The 20,238-nt window shown below is 40.7% G+C and overlaps 1 protein-coding gene across 8 annotated transcripts in view; it reads left to right on the top strand.

The window, feature by feature from the left end:
- Nucleotides 1-20,238, top strand: part of MAST4 (microtubule associated serine/threonine kinase family member 4) — a 574,884-nt gene that overhangs the window by 257,651 nt on the left and 296,995 nt on the right. For 3 of the 8 annotated variants that reach the window (XM_046672106.1, XM_046672110.1, XM_046672104.1), the window contains exon 4: nucleotides 17,915-17,989. The exons of the other annotated variants lie outside the window; for them this stretch is intronic. In XM_046672106.1, the coding sequence (XP_046528062.1) occupies nucleotides 17,915-17,989 (75 nt within the window). The remainder of the gene's footprint in view (nucleotides 1-17,914; nucleotides 17,990-20,238) is intronic. 8 annotated transcript variants of the gene reach the window in all.

The raw sequence follows: 20,238 nt of genomic DNA, 5'->3' as shown, positions 1-20,238 counted from the left end.
AGGATTGTATGAATGGGAAGATAATAGAGACATGCTCGAAAAGGCTGCATGGCTGATGTGATAATTCAGTTCACATTATAAAAGATATAGGTGGGATAAGTTTAATTATTTGAGTCATATGGGTTTGATAGGTTGAAGTGTGTCTGTGTTTCAATTCTTCACTGAAAAATCATTTCCCTTTATCTTTCTTTTTCTATTTATTCCAAATGGTCATATTTCTTTTAAGTCTTCCCAGAGCTGTTTGTGGTGCTGTGGGAAAGCTGATGGTATTTTTTTTTAATAAACAAATAGGACTGAAGAAATATTTGATGAGTGAGCCAGAGAACACTCTCGTTTTTATCAGTTTGTTCTTTCTAGTTAGTATCATGTGAGAGGGAAAAGTTGACCACAAAACGTGGAAGTCTCGCAGAAGCAGTATTGGTCAGTCATGTTTACTGTTTGTCCTGGGTCTGCACAGTGGGTACTGAGTCTCATCAGAGAGTAAGAGAAGGTAGACTCCGAATTAGTTGATTTGGAAAATATTACAGAGTGTTTGGACATCAAGTTTTCCAGCTCGCTGCGTCGTGGGTTTTCTGCCTGTGGGAATAGTTTTTTGAATGAATGGAAGGAAAAGGCCTAATTCCTGTAAGACTTTTTGAGGAGAAGAAAATCAAATTCTTTTCTAAATATATAACTTATGTTTTGAGCAGATGGGACAAACCTTTAGGTATCTTGCATTGAACACAGAGTACATTAATGTAGCAAAGCCATTTAACTATATGTTTAATAAGTTACTTCAAGAGCCAGCAGAGATTAAACATTTATAACAAGTCAAGTTTAAAATGTTAGTGAAGTTGCATAAATAGGTTTGCTACAAATTTTACAAGCTTGCCTTTTTCAAGAAGGCAGGGACAGTGTCTTTTTAAAGTTAACTGTTGTGTACACACTACCTAACACATAGTAAATGGTTATTGAATGAGTGCATGAAAGAATAAGAATTAGACATCAGACGTGCTCCTTCTAGACAATATCCATATCAGTCTATATTTCATCATGGTTGGTGTGTATATTGGTTAGCTATGGCTGCATAACAGATAACCTCAAATGTAGCTGCTTCAAATGACAAGCATTTATTTACCACAGTTTTTGTGGGTCAGGAATCCAGGCGCACCTTAGCTGGGTGGTCTGGCTCTTGAGCTCTTACAGGGCTAAAGTCAAGGTATTGGCTGGAGCTGCAGTCAGCTCAAGGCTGGTCTGGGGGAGGAACCGCTTCCAAGGTCACTCAAGTGGCTGTTGGTAGGATGCAGCGCCTTGCAAGTCATTGGAGCCTGGGCCTCAGTTGTTCGCTGGGTGTTGTCTGGAGACCATCTTCCGTTTCTTGTTATGTTCACAACATAACATAGGGCAGTTCACAACATGGCAACTCACTTCCATCAGAGTGAGCAAGTGAGAGAGCCCCACAGACGTTATGGTCTTCTGTCACCTAATCTCGGAAGTGACACCACATCAGTTTTGCTGTATTCTGGTGTTTGGAAGTGAATCACTAAGCTCCACACTCAAGGGGAGGAGATTACAGAAGGGTGTGGATGCCAGGAGCTGAGGATCACTGGGAGCTGTTCTAGACGCTGCCTACTAGAGTTAGAAAAGGGAACGCATTGTGTACTGGGAGCACCTCCACAGGCAGAGGCGATCACCCCTACTTCACGACACTGTTATCTTTTACATGCCTTCACATTAGCTTGTGTCACATTCAGTACAAGTGTAGATTGTGAGTTCCTTGACAACAGGGGCCTTATCCTATTTATTTTTGTGACTGCAGTGCATATGCCGTTTGGCACTTAACTATTTGAAAACTGAGAGAATCCATGAATTAGAAGAGATGCATTCAGAGCTGGACTAGATGGTATTTGTTCTCTTAATTTAGGTTCTCTTGAAAGCAGGGCTGGAAACGAGGATTTGAAGGCGAGTGGTTTGGGAGGTGACCTCAGGAAGCAGGAACTTGGGTAAAGGAGGGATGTAGCAGGAAAGCCAATCTAAGATTGCTGTGATGGGCACTGGCAATGTCGCTTCACCAGGACCTCCTGAGACACACATTGAAAAAAATCTTTCCTGGAGTTGTCCATTTGAAGGACTCCTGCAGGAAACCAGAGCATTTACCCATTGCCAGCTCCCGTCCCCATTGGTTGAAGGTTGTCCCAGAGGACTTGACGCCTCCTCACTCTGGGCCTGGCAGACTCCCATGGTCCTGGAGAATGCCTGGGGCAGAAGTAGTAAAATGCACAATATGTGTGTTTGAGTTGGGACACGTAGCACCAGGTTGATCTGATTTTGCTCTGAGTCCCCACTGCAGCTGAGGCTGATATGAGTGTGGGTGTGGGGGACCCTGTGGAATTAGATGCAGGCAACCATGGCATCTGCTACATCTGCAGAGGGGTGCTGAGGCCTGATCACAGGTGGGACCTTCGACCGTGATGGTGAGAATGGGAAAATGAGGGAGATCAAAGACCTGTTTGGCTCTTACCTAGAATTCAAATAGATAAATCCTTTGTACAGTAGTTTCTGGAAGATTTATGCTACTTTATTTTACTATTTCCACTTGAACAGAAGGAAAAGTGAGATATTGATCTCAGTTTTGAAGAGTTATTAATTGCCCTCACATGTGCCAGTCAATGTCAATGCTGTCTGGAGGGAAAGATTAGAGGTTTCCGTGTGTTGTCTTTATCAGGAAGGCACATACTGACTGATGGCCTTCTGATTTTAAATCTGATGTACTTTTTATCTGATTTTGAATCAAATACTGTGCATTTGCACAAAGACAGCCCTTATGCCCATACTATTGTAGAAGATCTTTTGATTGTGCTTTTTATGAAATTGAACTGTCCTTGTTTTAAGTATTGACCTAGGCAAGAGTGATGGTTACACAGGTATATGACCAGCTGTTAAATGTGGTCTTTTAAAAAATTCAGTGTGTAAATTACTGACTAGTGTACAGAATGATATAACAAACAGCTCTATACCTGAACATCTAAAATTAAGAAATATTTACATTTTGTCATTTTTCTTCAGATAGTAATTTTAATGAAAGCAATTGAATATTATAATTAAAAAAACCCCTGTTAAATCATAAAAGAAAGATGCCTGAAAACTCCTCTCCAGGCTTTTGTTTCCTTATTCACACTCCCTCCTACAAGCAACTCCCATCATAATTTTGGTGTGTGTATTTCCAGTTTGTGTTTTTATTCTCTCCTATATATTTTGCATTTTTTTCCCACTCAGAATTGTTTTTTGATATATCTTTGATTCATACAGATTCAGTTCATTCATTTTAAATCCTGACTAGTATTTCATCTTATGAATATTCCACAATTTCTTTTATTCTTTCCCCTAATAATAGACCTGTTTAGTTGTTTCTAGATTTTTACTATTACAAGAACACTTCAGTGGACATCCGTGTATGGATTTCTTGCTGCTTGCATGTCAGGTATGTGCCCAGAAGCAGCATTACTGGGTTCTGTTGTATACTCATTTTCAATATTGTGTACCCATATTCAGCTCTAATAGATATTGCGAAAAGTTTGTCCAAGTGCTTGAACCAATGTACACTTCTACCAGCAGACTGCTGTTTTCTCTCATGTGCACCAGCACCTGGTATTTTGAAGACTTTTTGATTTTTGCTATTCTGCTGGGTATAAAGTGATTATTTTGCTCTTTCATTTTGAGTTATACTGCAGAGGTTGTGCATATTTTTATAGGTCTAGTGCTCATTTTGGCTTTCATCTTATCTAATTTGTTGGGTCATATCTTTTACCCATTATTTTTACTGTTGCTTTTTTCTTTATAAATTTTACATATTAGGAATATCTTGTCTTAGTCTGTTCCTTTTAAAATTTATGACATCATTCAGAAGCCTTAAATTTTAATACAGTACAGTGTATCAGTCTTTTTTTCATGAATTTTGCTTTTCATACCTGTTTAGGAAATATTTTTATGACCTATGGATAGGAACATATCTCAATTTTTTTCCTAAAATTTTTAAAGTTGTGTTTTGACATTAAGTTTTTCATTCATCTGATTGTCTTTTTCTTAGTATGGTGTGGGGTATGGATTTAATTTATTTATCCAGGTGGAAAGTGAATTTTCACCAGGTCATTTACTGAATTCGTGTATCTTTCCTTCATGTTTGTTATTCTGTCTCTATTTTTACTACCTTCCCATCTGTGTAAGGGTCTGTTTTTGGATTCTCTACTTGCCCCACTCTGTTTGTTTATTTTCCAGTGAACACCACCTGATTTAATTGCTACAGTTTTATAATAAATCTTCACTTCTGTAGGGCAAGTCCCCTATTCTTGTGCTGGTTTTTTTTTTGAGGAGGATTAGCTCCGAGCTAACATCTGCTGCCAATCCTCCTCTTTTTGCTGAGGAAGACTGGCCCTTAGCTAACATCCACACCCATCTTCCTCTACTTTAGATGTGGGACGCCTACCACAGCATGGCTTGCCAAGCCGTGCCATGTCCGCACCCGGGATCTGAACCTGTGAACCCTGGGCTGCTGAAGTCGAACGTGTGAACTTAACCCCTGCGCCACTGGGCCGGCTGCCCTTGTGCTTCTTTTATTTAGAATTGATTTGGATGTTTTTGGCTATTTAGTCTTCCAGGTGAATTTTAGAAGTTATTTGTCTAATTCCGCCAAAACAAATCAACTTGGAATTTTGATTAGAATTTCAATGGCTTGTCAAATTAATTTGGTGGAGTATTTGCGTCTTTCCATCTATACATGGTGTATGTCTCCATTAATTCTGGTATTCATTTGTACCCATTAAACTATTTTATAATTTTCACTATATAGATCTTGTTCATCCTTTTTTTGTTTTACAGTGTTTTTTGTACATTTATTCTTTTTTTAATTGACGTATAACCTTGTATTAGTTTAAGGTGTACAGCATAATGATGTGATATATGTATATATTTCAAAACAATTACCATAGTAAGTTTAGTCAACATCCATCACCTCACGTAGTTACACATCTTTTTCTTGTGGTGAAAACTTTTTTGTTTTGGAGGGGTGAGGAAGATTGGCCGTGAGCTAACATCTGTTGCCAATCTCCCTCTTTTTGCTTGACAAAGATTGTCACTGAGCTAACATCCATGCCAATTCTTCTCTATTTTATATGTAGGATGCTGCCACAGCATAGCTTGATGAATTGTATGTAGGTCCGTGCCTGTGATCTGAACCTGTGAACCCTGGGCTGCTGAAGCAGAGCATGCAAACTTAACCACTACACCACTGGGCCAGCCTCGAGTTTGGTTTTGTTAGATTTCACATTTAAGTGAGATTATACAGTATTTGTCTGTTCTCTGATTTATTTTACTTACCCTAATGCCCTCAGAGTGCATCCATGTTGTCATAAATGGCAGGATTTGTTTCTTTTTTATGGCTGAATAATACTCCATTGTATATATATTTTGAATTTTCTTGATCCATTCATCCAGTGATGAACACTTAGGTTGTTTCCATGTCTTGCTATTGAAAAGAATGCTGCAGTGAACATGGGATGCAGATATCTGTGCAAAATAGTGATTTCATTTCCTGTAGATATATACCCAGAAGTAGAATTGCTGGATCATATAGTAGTTCTAGTTTTAATTTTTTGAGGGTCCTTCATATGTTTTCCATAGTGGCTGCATCAGTTTATATTCCCACCAACAGTACACGAAGGTTTCTTTTCTCCACATCCTTGCCAGCACTTATTATTTCTTGTGCTTTTGATGATAGCCATTCTAACAAGTATGAGATGATATCTCATTGTGGTTTTGATTTGCATCGCCCTGATGATGAGTGATGTTGAGCACCTTTTCATGTACCTCTTGGCCATTGTGTGTGTGTTAATCTTTTAATAAATGTATTGCCAGATATCTTGTAGTTTTTGTTGCTATTGTGAATTGTATATTTTTAAATCTTTTCTAATTGGTTGTTGCTGGTGTATACAAATACTGTTTATTTTTATACATTGATCTTGTATCTAAAGTTTCTTTTGAGCTCTTTTAATCATTCAAGAAAGTATTGTCTGTAGAATCTCATATTTTAGTAGAGACATTATATCAGCGGCAAATACCGTAGCTTTCCGATTATTTGCTTACTTATTTAATTTTCTTACTGCATTGGTGAGGGCTTCTAATACATTGTTAAATCATAGCAGTATTGTAACAATTCTTATGTTGTTGCTGTGCAGTTTAAGATTTACATACTGCCTCTTCCTCATAATCTCCAATCTTTCCGTCTGTAATTCCTGTTAGACATACATTCAGGTTTCTTATTCTGCCTTTCATATTGGTAATTACCATTGTGCTTTTCGGTATTTTGGTATTCCTTAAAACTATGCTGTATCTAAGTACAGGAATAATAGAATTGATGTTGATGTAGTACCTTTATTTGAGACATAGGTCAGTGGTTTCACTGACTCTTGGTTCTCTCTCCCAACCCCCTTACCCTTCCTTGCCTCCCCACTTCTGCAAACCTGGTACCTTCCCCATAACCCCCCCTCCTCCAGTAACAATAGGACCAGACTGGAGAGCTTTATCTTGGTTACCTCTTCAACTCATTGGTATCTTTAGACTATGTAACAGTTTTCCAAGGGATATCTTTATCTTAACGTCTGTTTTTTACCAAATTCAAAGATAATTGGAGAGCAATGATACTAAGGAATGAATGAAATGTAGCCACTGGTTTTAAGGGAGCTGGGTGAAGGCTTGTCACTGAGCGCAATAGCATATGACATGCCTGATTGAAATACAAGGAGAAGACTAGGTAAGGGAGATAGCACAGCGCATGAGTATCTCATCTTCGGAGTGTGAGTGACAGCAGTGGCATCAGGAAGAGAGCTGCGCTGCCTAAAGACTTTCTCCTGGAAGCCAGGACATGATGGAGACGGTGGGTCACATTGTTTGTGGCTCTCTTAGAATGGGACTTTTAGTGGAGCAATAGGTTATGATTTTAGTAGGGATTTGCATTCCTTTATGAAACGTCTCAGCATGCTTGAGGTCACTGAACCTAAAAAGCCAAACCGATAAATCAGCGCTACCTTAAGTAAGTGGCTCGCTGTATCTTACTGTTGATCGATTATGACTAATGAGATGTTCTTTGGGGTGGTGGTTGAAAGTACAGACTCTGTGGCCAGTCTGCCTGGATTTGAATCCCCATTCCACTTCTTACCAGCTTGTGACCTCATGCACATTTTTAAACCTTTTTATACCTTTATTTTATCATCTGTAAATTGGGAATAACAGTAGCCCCCATTTCCTAAAGCTCTCATGACGACTAAAGTAGTTCATACATGTAATGTGCAACAGAGCCAGCACACAGGACATGCTCTGTATAACTGTTAACTATTTAGAAACTCATATATTCACCAGGATATTTACTCTCCTCTAAGGATCGTGCAATTATGATTGAGACAATAGATCTGCTTCTCTGGTTCTTTACTGTTGCACAGGAAGAGAGGTTCCGGTTTAGAGAAGTGTTGCTCACAGCTGTAAGTCATGGAATGCTGCTTACTGCTTTAGGAGTCCTTCAGGATTAGGTATTAAGGAGTTAAAGACAAAAGTCTTACAATGTTTCTTTAAATATCTGTTTCAGCTGCATAAGATTAGCACATTTTTCTTGGCAAAGAACACCTTCCCCTTTTTTTGCCCGAGCACTTTTTCGTCAGCAGCCTTCCTTGTTTTTCTTCCCGAGCACTTCCTCGGCTCTATCTTTCTGTCATCTGCCCTCACTCTATTCTCTACGCTTCAGCACTTCCCTCCCACCACTTCCCATCCGCTAACTCAAAAAAAAAAAAAAAAAAAACCAACAAACTTTGCTCATTGATTGTTTAGCATGTTTCCTTCCTAGTTTGCATTCCCCTGGGCGTCTGGGACAATCAGGGTGGAAGTGCAGTGACAGCATGGGAAAGTCACTGTGCATGGACAGCACTTTTGCAATGCAGTCAGGATACACGACTGACTGACTGACTGACTGATGGGCTAACAGGCTGTGGTGCTCCGAGGCAGGCGATGAGGCCATCTGCTTCTAGTCTGCAGTCAGCGCTCAGTTATCTTTAGAGGTTAGCTCAGGATTTGCCTTATATTGGATAACTAGGGGAGCCTATCGTATGCTTTTGTTATGTGTGATTTTTTAATGTTATATTGGGATCTGAGCCATTGGTGATCCCCATAAAGCCTGGAACTCCCGGGTCTAGGCTCTATTCACAGAGGTACAAAATGCTCAAAATCTAAGCTTATGAAATCAGTTATGTGGAGTTTGCAACAAGAAGGGAAGTGGGTTAATGTTAGAGGCACCGTAAATCAGTGGTTACTGAGAGCCATCTTGGTACCATTAATAGCCAGCATTTATCAAGTGTTTACTCATGCCAGGCACGTGCTGAACATGATGCCCGTGTTATCTCATCCCACAGCCTGACGGAGGCAGCTGTTTTTATCCCCATCATACAGATGCAAACATCTGCGGGTCTTTTGGACCTTTTCCTCTACGGTAGAGTGCCTTCCTCCCATGCTGTGTTACCCCACAGGGCAAAGACTGGCGGTAGAACTACTGTGGAGAAGCGAACATGCAGTTTGTTTATGTTCTCCAGATAAAAGGAGGTTTTGGTTAAAGAGTGGAGAATGGAATTATAGCATCGTGACCTGAACTTGAGGATGATTTTATTTGTACCTGTTTAAAAAGTCCACATCTTCTAAGCATCCAGGGCCTTATTAATGAGAGGGAGGGACAAGATGACCTTTCATCCATATATCCCACCCAAGAATTTATACTGATTACACTTGTGGTAGAAGACGTGGTTGTCGTTGTGTTACGGGTTAGTGGTGTTATATCGGATGTTCAGAGTTGTAATTATGACTGGGGTGTGTATATGTAGGCCCTCCATCTGTTTCGCATATGAATGTGTGTGATAAATAGCTGCAAGATGAGAGGTCACTGAAGTGGCATGCTACTCCAATCTGCACAGCCAGGCTGCCTCCCCTTTCCTGGGACCCTGACCATTCTCCCCACGGCTGCTGGAACAGATGAATCAAATCCAAACAGCTTTGAGGAGCCTAGCGCATCCCCCTGCCTAATTTAAACCCCAATCAAGTCTAATTATCAGAGCCATATTACTTGCCAGCAATAATTTGCTTTTGAGTACAACTCAGAGCTGAAAATTTTCTTTTACCTTCAGAAAATTGGTTTACCTTTAAATTTTTCCCCCAGATTTCCCTGTGGAAAATTGGTTCTCTTAATTTAGGTATCTTGTAATTTTTCTCATTAAAAAATGTGTGGCATGTGATATCATTAGACTTTTTTTCTAAATTGAAGTGACTTCAGTGAGTTGACATATGTGCTGCAGTATAATTGTGCTGTGTTTTTGGAGCTCAAATCAGTAATTACATCCATAAACTTATTGTCTATGGTAAAATATGTTAACTGGTCTTTGACATAAAACTCATTAATTTGAATCAATATATAATGTTCTGAAGTGCTCTAACAAAGGATCATTGACTGATGGGTATAATATAGTCTAAGACCCAAACATTTCTGTATGAACAGCAGTAACCGTAAACATTTTCTAAATAGCAAGTCAATCTGATGATTCCCAAAACATACATATTATGATGCCTACAAGAAGTTTGAACTATGACGTGAGCCCAAAAATTGAATTTACTCCTTTTTAAAACAGGATATCCTGGATGTTTTTCATCTTTACAATACTGAACTAACTTTCAGAGAGGGTGTTGGAATTTCAAACCTTCAAATGCATGGTGCCTAGTTACAGATGTGGACGCTGAGGCCCAGGAAGGTTGGTGGCAAGGAGACTGGCCCTCGGTGAGCTCTTCTTTACCCACTAAACCTCAGCAGGTGCCTGAGCTCCCTTCTCCATGGAATCTTAATGGATTCAGTGCGGAGTGGCTTTTCTGCTTCCCTAATGTTGAATAACTTTAAACGGCAAATGGAAGTGTACCAGGGTTGGCCAGTAAATTTGAATTCAAAGTAAGAATTTTATCAGGAATCCAATCCCAGGATTTTCTTTTGACTTGAGACTGCAGACCTACCAAAATTATATTAATGTGAAACCTTGACAAAAGAGCACTCCTTGTCGTTAGGTATGTGTTGCTTCGCAGATAATACCCAATTCTCCCCTTGAGCATTTCTGGGGAGCGAGAGCCAGAGAAGAAAGGTACCAGGTGGCTTCTCTGCTCAAATTGTTTGCCTCTCCTCCCACCAAACACAGAGGCATGTCCACAGCGCCTCAGTGCTAATGCATATGCCATAGTCGGTATAGCAAGGGCGATTGAGAAACTGCCTGGACCCAGCAGAGAGAAGGGAAGCAGTCCCTATGGCTGCTGCTGTTAACTCTGCTCAGTGACCCTGTGGGTGCCTTGTACCTTCTCTTTGACCTCCAAAGCACTTTGCGCCTTTCCCCATGTCTTTCTGTCTATCGACTGATTGATCTCATCCCTCTCTCTCTTTCCGTCTCCCTCTCTCCCTTTCCCCACTTCTCTTCCTCTCTCTTCTCCTCCCTCCCTCCTTCTTTCTTTTTTTCCTCTCTCCCTCTACCCACCTCCTCCATGGACCTGCATCAAAGGGCTCCCTACCTTCTGGTGTTTGGTTGGCTTCGGCCCAATGGGGAAGCAGGAGATTGAATGGAAGGAGGGAGAACAGAGAATATATAGAAATCACTGTTCTCTGGCTCCCTTCCTGGGCATTAGCACTGGCTGGCTGAATGTTCTTTTGAAGGTAAGGGTACCTGCCAGGTGACCCTCCATTCCCAGCTCTCTGTTTCAGGTTCTGGAAGCAGGCCCCTCCCTTTGCCTCTTCTGGTCTAGGGGTGGTGAAGGAGCACCACTCCTTTTACTTCTTTGTAAGTAAGCCCTTTATCAAATTCTTCTCAAAGCACCTAGTGTGAGTGTGCCCTCTGTTTCCTGCAGGAGCCCTGACTGAGACACTGGGTATGGATGAGCTGGTCTAATTATGCATCATATATATAAATTTGCTTCATTTATTAGTTTGATAATTATTTATCTAGCATCCACCAAGAGCCAGATAGAGAACGAAAGAGACAAAGCTCCTGGCCTTGTGGAGCTTGTAGAAAAAAAGACAAGCACATACATATACAATATAATGTCAGGTAGTAATGACTGTTATGAAGTAAAGGAGGACAAGGGTACAGGAGTGATGGGGGGCTCGGTCCTCGTTTAGGGGAAGGGACGTTCCTGAGTGTCCTGAATGGAGCGAATAGGTCTGCTTTGCAAAAACACTTAAAAGGAGTGTTTTCCAGGGAAGGGAATCTCAGGGACCCCGAGCCGGGAATGTGCTTGAGGTGCTCTAGCAACAGCACAAGGACCAGTGTGGCCAGAGTGGAGTAAGTGGGGAACAGTAGGAATCCAGACAAGGAGCCTGGGCTGGTCACTCCATGCTCTGCAGGCCCTGGAAGGACTTTGGATGAGTAGAAGGGAAAGATACTGGAGGGTTTGGAGGAGAGTGACATTATGTATGTTTTATTAGGGTGGCTTCGTCTGCTGTTGGAAGAATAGACTCTCTGGAGAGCAAAAGTAGCAGAAGAGAGATATGAGGCTAGAGCTGGAATCCGAATGACTTGGATGGTGTTATGGCTTGAATTGGGTCTCCCCCAAAATATGCTGAAGTCCCTACTCCTATATGTTAGAATGTGCCCTTATTTGGAGATAGGGTCTTTACAGAGGCGATCAAGTCAAGAGCAAGTTTCGAGGGTGTTCCCTAATCCAATATACTGGTGTCCTCATAAGAAGGGGAAATTTGGACCCAGAGACAGACACGGAGAGGAAAGATGATGTGACAAGACACAGGGAGAGGTCAGCCATCAAGAGTGGCCTGGGACAACAGCTTCTTCCCTCACGGCCCTCAGAAGAAACCAAACCTGCTGAAACCTTGGTTTGAGACTTCTGGCCTCCAGAACTGTGAGACGATAAATTTCTGTTGTTTAAACCACCCAATTTGTGGGGTTTTGTTATGGCAGCCCTAGCAAACTAATACAGATAAATAACTTGGATGAGGTCGATAATGGCAAAAGTAAGAAAGGTTGAATGTGAAATATATTAGGACGTTAAAACCAGTAGGATTTGCTGATGGATTAGATAAGGGATGGTGGGGGGTGTTGTTTCACCCATGGAAACCAAGATTAAGAACAAGACAGCACGGTTCACTCCCAGGTCATTGATCGGAGCAACTGGGTGAATGGTGGTTCCCTTTCCTGGAGATGAGGAGCACTGCGGAGGGCAGATATGGAGGGCAAAGGTCAAGAATTGGGTCATGGACCTGTGAACTTTGCAATACCTGTTTGACATCTCAGAATAGGCAGTTGGAATCGAGGGAGAAATGTTATAGCAGAGTCATAAATGCCAGCTTATGGTGACCATCCCCTACCCCCAAAAACCACAGAGCCTGGGGTGCTCACTCCCGTTGTCTGCCACCCAAGGTGATGTGACATCACTGGTTCCATGCAGATTAGTCAGCATACAGATATTTTTATATAGTTTTTAATATATTTATCTTAATATGTATTTAAAAAAATGTAACTGGCACAACAAAGCAGTGATTTCAAGGTGTTATTTCTTAGACCATCATTAAAAATTGAAGTATTTAAATTTTTAAAAAAGGGAGTTGGGGCTGGCCCCTTGGCATAGTGGTTAAGTTTGGCATGCTCTGCTTCGGCAGCCTGAGTTTGTGGGTTTGGATCCTGGGCTCGGATCTTTGCCACTCATCAGCCATGCTGTGGCAGCGACCAACATATAAAGTGGAAGAAGATTGGCACAGATGTTAGCTCAGGGCTAATCTTCCTCGGCAAAAAAGAAAAAAGAAGAAAAAAAAAAAGGAGTCATCTTTTTAAATAAACCAGTTAAGAAAAGACTAGTATTCAGAATAGATGTAATAGTACACATAGATCATGGATGTGGGAAAAAAATTAATAAGTAAATTACTGAAGTTTGGGACACAACCTAATGCATTCATAAGGAATTACTAAGTAATTCCTATTGTGTCACAGTTTAAGAACCATACCCTTGGTTTTTTGGGTTTTTTTTTTTTGAGGTCGTATTGGCTTATAACATTGTGTAACTTTCAGGTGTACATTGTTATATTTCAGTTTCTGTATAGACTGCATCATGTTCTCCACCAGTGGTCTAGTTTTTATCTGTCACTGTACATCTGTGACCCCTCGGTGTGTTTTTTAACTGCAGGTCACATCGTTGATTTAGTGGGTAGAGACCAGCATTACTTAAATAGGTGCTAGACTAGACGGGAACGTGGAGTGTATTGATGGTGGTATTGGCAAGTGTGTTTCATATTGTAAAACTCATTTCCTGTTGAGCATCACAGTGAACAAAGTGAGAAGCCACTGTGTTAGGATTTGCTTTCAGAGGCGGGTATCCCTTCCCTGCCCCATTTTGGTGACTCTCTTCTTGAGCCAAGTTGAAAAACCTGGGTTTGAAAGTAGACAAGAATAGATGATGTACTTTCATCTTGACAAGGTTATTAATGATGGAGGTTTTCATAAATTATTCTGGGATTAGTTCTGTGGGTTTTAGAAGCCTACAATGTCATCGTTGAAAATGTGCTCTTGCTTCTAAATGGTGCGTTTTTTCCATGTTCATTTGGATTTCTGATCCCAATTTGGATATGCTCGGTAATTGTTAAATCACCTCAGCTTGTGAATTCTTTCAGTCAGTTTATTTTCATGGAATTTTTTGACTTTGCCTGGTTCTAGATTGCTTTATCCATGTGCAGGGGCCGCTTTACTGTGCCTGTTGGCAATAGCTTTGTTGTATTTAAGAATACTGTTTCGTAAGAGCTTCAATTGGGGCTGAAATGTATTTATCACAGACAAAAGGATGTCTCAGAGTCAGGTGAAAAAGTTTATTCTTATCTGAGAATGCATGTGATTCTTTTCGGAATTAAAACTGTTTTGAGCGGCTGGCCTGGTGATGTAGTGGTTAAGTTTGCACGCTCAGTGGGCTGCAGTTCCCGGGTCCACATCCTGGGCACAGACTTAGCACTGCTCGTCAAGCCACGCTGTGGCAGCATCCCACATATAAAGTAGAGGAAGATTGGCACAGATGTTAGCTCAGCAACAGTCTTCCTCAAGCAAGAAGAGGAAGATTGGCAACAGATGTCGGCTCAGGGCCAGTCTTCCTCACAAAAGCACAAAAACCTATTTTGAATGAGCTTTTAAGAAGAGGTCTAGGAGCCCTTGAAACAATGATGGGATATTCCATTTTGCTTTTTGTTTTTTTTTTCTTTAAAATCTCTAGGATGGAAATGTCTAATGATAGTTTTTTTAAAAAATAATGGGATAATAATAAAAAATAATGCCAAAATTATAGATACACTTAGTTTTAAATTTTCCTTGTGGCTCTAATTTTGAGATAGAATAACTTATACCTGATTTAAAGGATTAGGCTTTTAGAAAATGTAATGTCAGCCAGTAAATTCACTGGGTACCCATTATTTCATGCCTGATACATTATTTTTCACAGAGCATTCTTGTAAATATGTTTATGTGATGCAAATTAAGCTAAAGTACTATGCTATCAGATCTGTAATGTTTAGGGAGCAATAATTTCTTTAAAAAGTATGATCTGCAGTGTTAAGGGATGTTTATAATTTCTGAAATGACTTGCTTAACAGGAGAAGGCTTGATGAAAGTATTTAGCATGGAGATGAAATATGTCTCCTTAAGTTTCCAGATTATTCACATGTCAACACTTCTTTTGTCATCTTTTAATAGTTTATTCATATAACTGAGGGCTGCTACTTTTGTTAGTGGTGGTTATCACTGCAAAATGATTTTGGTGACGTTGACCCAAGCAATATAATGTGCTTCTGTTTCCGCAAAGCTAATGGTGAGGTCTCCAACCTTCCTTCTCCTGCCCTCTCTACCCTTGCGGTGAAGAGCCCCTATTTACATATGTAAATAAGCCGTTCAGCTGAGAGCCCTGTGGGCCTGCCCAGGTCCAGTCTGTTATTTTGCTGATGTTGATGGCATTGGCCAGGAGGTAAATGGTACCACGAGAGCGATGTCTCAATCTGGAATGACAGATTCCAGAGTCTGAAGGCTATGACTTAGGGGGAGAAATAGATTCTTGAGACTAAGAATTTGGGAAAAGAAAATGAAGTTATTAATTTTGTCTTTAATGTCCCAAGTATTAGAATTTAATGTTTTTCTCAAACATGGAAAACTATACCTATGAATTGTCATACAGGGATGTTGGTTTTCTGTGATACCATTTATGAGAGCCCTGTTCCCTGTTTTAAAAAGGTAAAGTGTTTCATAATTGAACAGATAGAGCTGACTGTGCTCGAAGAAGCAATGTTTGTGCCTTCCCAGGACATGTCAGGGAATCTGGCCTGTAACAGGACTGGAGAAAGACAAAGAGAAAGCTTTTACATTGAGGTCTCCCAAAGTGAAGAAGCAGGCATATCCAGCTTCTAATGGATTAAATTCTTCTCAGAGATTCCTACCTAGGACTAGCTGTGTACACCTTCCACAAAGTCTCAGTATCATCACATTAACTCTGGAATACATGAGCAACTAACCACCACCAACTTTTTTTTCAACAATAGAATAGCATGTGACTATTGTGTTGAAAATTAGGATTAGTTTAAGATAGGAGTCATATGGAGAAAACTTGCTGTGAGCTGCTCACGATTTCTTTATTTTCACTCCTTGTGCAATCTGTTAAAATGACATTAATCTTCTGGGCTGTTCTTTGGTTTCTATTAAAATGTATCGCTGGAATTGGTGTAAATATATTGATTATTTCGTAGACCCATTTGTTCATTGAAAGCAGACTGTTGTTGCAGACTCATTGTTCTTGATAATAAATGAGGTAAAATGGAGACCAGCTTCCCAAAACCCAGGTGCCTCCTCCACTCCCATTGAGAAGTGTGCTCTCCAAAACCGGCTTTCCACAAACTGGGAGTTGAGGATTTAGATTCTAGGTTTAATATCTGTGTCTGCCCCCTGCTGAGTTCATGGTGCAATTAGCTAATTAAAAAAAAATAACATTTTCACCTTGGAATCAGAAGAAGACCAATAAACCACAGGCCTAAGATTTAGTTAATTTGCACATTGACTGTAATTGTGTGTTTAATGCCGAGATTAATTTTTTTTCCTAATGAGTGGAAGCCTGGCACGGTGCATTGGAACTCTTAAATCAGTTGTAATCATTCCAGAGGGAGGTTAATAAGGGCAGATAGTTCTCCAGATGTATTAATGAGAATAATTATTTATTTACATCTGATAACCTTTCTTAGGGAGGAGAAAGCACTAAAATTACTTTCTGATAAAACATTAAATTTAGAGGAGAATTTTCCAATCAAGCCAAATAAACAATCTGTGATTTAAAAAAAAAAACAAAAAAAACAAACCACTTCTCATGTAAAAACTATTGATTCTATTGAATGAGAGGTCATACTCAATTTTTTGTTTTTGTTTTGCTAGGTATTCTGTGAATTAATGAGCATCATTTATGCTGTTAAAGCTTTGGTACTTTTCTAGGTCAGCTGGGTTTGTAAGACTCTTTCCTTCCATTCTTTCAGAAGAGGGTAGGGGAAGAATGCATGTCGGTAGGGCAGTTACTAGGAAAAATATAATCCTGGCTTGCAATCTACTACTTATGACATTTCCTTTTTGAAAGGTAAGCATTATACTTTGGACACAGAAGCAGTGACTGTTGGCAATTCAAGTGCGTATGATTGATCTATGTCTTAAAAGTAATAGAGCTGTCATTCCTGGAAAAAAATTAAAGAATTCTTAAGTATTATAATATAGACATTACTTTTTTACCGAAGTAGAAGGTCTTTTCACTCTCTTCTGTCTACACAGCTGAGCAAATGCTAACACTCCATGTGAAGGGTGTTCCGCTCCATGTGGAGTCTTTCTCTTGGACTAGGGGCTTTAAACTCAGGGGTTTTCTGAGACTCTCTCTGTTGCTTAAACCTCCTCATCCCTGGAGTCAATGTCCACTGTGGATACTGCTTGCTTCTTAAATTCTGGTTTGCTATTGTCCAGTTTTGAACGATGGGAAGTGAAATTCTGTAGCATTTATAGGGACCCCTATTCCAAACTTCCTCTTTAAAACATAGTTCCTTGGTTTGTGTGTGTGTGTGTGTGTATGCGTGTCATGGCATGGATGAGTCACGGAGAAGGGTTAAGTCTTCTGTGTGGTCCGTTTGTCCTATATCCTTACACAGGGATTTAGTGGGGTAGTTCTAAGGAAAGACCACCCTTCTTCATAGTTCAAGTTAATAACCTTAATCCCAAGTCCCTATTAGAACCAATAAAATTGAATTGTATTTAGGGGTTTAGGGGCAGAGTTTTCACTGGCTTCCAGACACCAGGAATTCTTCCAGGATGATGGAGAGAGGAGCTTGGATGGCAGGAGATTTTTCAAGGTTTTAAGATAGACTGTGATTTTCCTATCATTTTGGTGATATCCATATGGGTGGCAAGTCTAACTCCAAGTAAGCCCCTTAATGCCTTCCTTCCGATGTTCTAGGAAGATGGACTTCATGTTTAGGGAAATCGTGTCCCAGTTTTCCTTAGTGTCCTTGAAATGTAATTAGAGACAATATCAGATAATAGGCAAAGGAAGGTTTGATGGGAGATGTCTTTATGCTGGGCTGTCTTCATGACTGTATTACACACACACGTATATGAGGCTGTTTTTAACAAAATGTCTTGCATGTGGCATGTGCTTTTGTGGGGGAAGCCTGTTGTGTGTTTTTATTATTAGATTTTAGCTAAAACAAAGTACAGTGCCGTTAAACACTGTCCCTCTCCCTTTTCTGACCATTTTCCCATCATTCCACACCCCACCTTCTCCCTTCCCACCTCTTGTTCATTCCCCATCTTCCATTCACTGTCAGGAAGGGCAGCCTCCGAAGAGCCATTTCAACTCAGCCCGACATCGCCAGAGACTAGTGGACCCAGCTGCTTCAAAAGTGAGTGTGTCCCGTCGCCCCGGGCGGCGGGTGTGCATGGCGGCATGGTCCCTCTGCGGAAAATGGGGTTGTGGGGTTTTATTTATGCCGGTGTATTTGAAGGCCTTAGAAGAGGCAAAGTCTTCTCTACTAATTCAAGACCATCCACACCAGTGGAGTTTGGTAAATGTTCAGCCGCCAGCCCTGAAAACAGACGAAATCCTGGTAGGTAGCATTTGCTGGTTTCTGACATGTAAATATTCCTACCACTGCCAATGTCAAGTAGCAGTGTGACAAGGCTGAGCTCAGAGCTGGGAAGAGATGCCCACTAGAGTGTTAAGATATAGTTTTTTCACCATACAGATATGATTGACATAAACCGTAGTGAAATTTAGCCAAATAATTAAGTGAATCAGTTTTGGGTGTCTGTTACCTTTGTTTTCAATGTAGTGTATTTAATTATGAGTTTAGATAGTTGTAATTTACAATAAGGGCTACATTTAACAACTGATGTGTAAAATTCCTGAAAATTTCCCCAGCTGAGTGGGTCAGCTCCAGTGCAGCATTTATACGAGCTGCATATTTGTTATGTGTTTGTGGGAGAACAGTCTTAAGCTGATTTGATCATGTCCACCTCTTACGTGCTGTGTAACAAATAGCAGCAGCCACAGAAAAGTGGCTGAGGTTTTGGGCGAGGATTTCCTAATCGCACACAACCGGAGTAAGTCACAGGCCAGTTCTGCTACATACAGACTTTTATAAAACAAACATTCATTAGCAAACAGGCACAAAGCATTCCTGCAGCCTGTCCCATAAAGTCTTTGCTTTCTGGCCTTTTAAATGCTCCAGCCAAATCTTTCTGGAAAGTTCCACTCCAAGTTGAGTGGAAGTTGCCTCCGACCACTTCCCAGAGGCAGGATTCTCTCACCTTTATAGTGGGCATCATGCCACAGGGCACCCCTGACCCAGCTGCTGGGCTTGAGGCCACTGAGCAGTTGGAGCCAGTCCTCGGGTACAAGTTGCAGACCTCCCTAGATTCTTATGCCCTGTTCCTGCAAAGCTGGAGAATGTCTCTCAGATGATTTTGCCAATTCTCTTACCTTAAATACCACTAGTTTCAACAAGGAAAGCCTGTTTTTCACATCCATTATGCTGACTAGTAAAGGCACCGATTTTGGTTTCAGCAATGAGAACCTGTTTCAGTATGTCAGTTAGCAAAATCTGTGGTGTGGACTATCTCAGTAGACACCTGTGATGTATGCTAGTTGACCACCCTGGGGAAGTGGATTCTGATTAGGGCCACTGACTGTACAGGATATAACTGTAACCAGTGTGCATACTATTATATAACCTGTGCCCAAGTATTTGAAAGTGGACTCCAGACATCATAACCCTTTGTTACATTCATTAAGTGCCTCGGATGTCCCACTGCCCAAGCTCCAGACAACTCACTTTGTCTCAGGAGCCTTGTGATGACGTCATGGAAGTTCTCTTGGTATGTGAAGGGAAAAAATGAAGTAGGTGTGAATAAGTCACATGGTTTTATCGCATAAGACGTGCATTTTGCTGAAGTAGAGCACGGTTCAGAGTGCAGCAGGTCCTTCTCACGTCCCACCCGAGAGTTTTAGCTAACAAGTCACTAATGCATCGTGTGACTAAGCACGTCCACTGTGACACCCAGCACGTACCTCTTGGTCAGTGGGGTCCTAAGCACTCAGTTGAGCATGTGCTTTTGTTGCTCCTCTTTCTTGTTTTTTCTTGTATTCGTTTCATTCTCCCTGGACATTTTTGAAAATATGTTTCTCATCATGCAAAGTGTTATACATTACACTGTCACTTAGCTGGTTTTCTTCTGTGGGTGGTGAGAGTCTTTTTGTTGCTCCACTTTGTTTTGAGTGAGAATCATGGCTTCTTTTTCCACACAGACTCTAAGAGGAACTCATTAAGTTGCTATAAAGAAGATGTCTGGTGCCTTAGTGTGCTGTGTGAAAAGGTTCGGGCATGTACCCAAATAGGTTTTAAAGGTCAGATCCTTTCCTCCCCAAAAAACTGCAGTAGTAGAAATTTGAGAAAGGGCCTAAAAATCTTTTCTAACAGTAAGAAATGATGGGGAAGCCACTGTTTGCTGTGTGGATATGTTACTTGGCCAGTAAATAGCAAATGGAAATGTGCATCTGTGTAGCCAGTGACCTTTCATTATAAGCACATAGGTTTAGAATCTGCACTGTATCATTTTCAACTCAATACACCTGAGTTGTAGTAAAGAACTC

The sequence above is a fragment of the Equus quagga genome, chromosome 9 (assembly GCF_021613505.1).
Source record: "Equus quagga isolate Etosha38 chromosome 9, UCLA_HA_Equagga_1.0, whole genome shotgun sequence".
NCBI lineage: Eukaryota > Metazoa > Chordata > Mammalia > Perissodactyla > Equidae > Equus > Equus quagga.
This window is presented reverse-complemented; position numbering and strand designations above follow the sequence as displayed.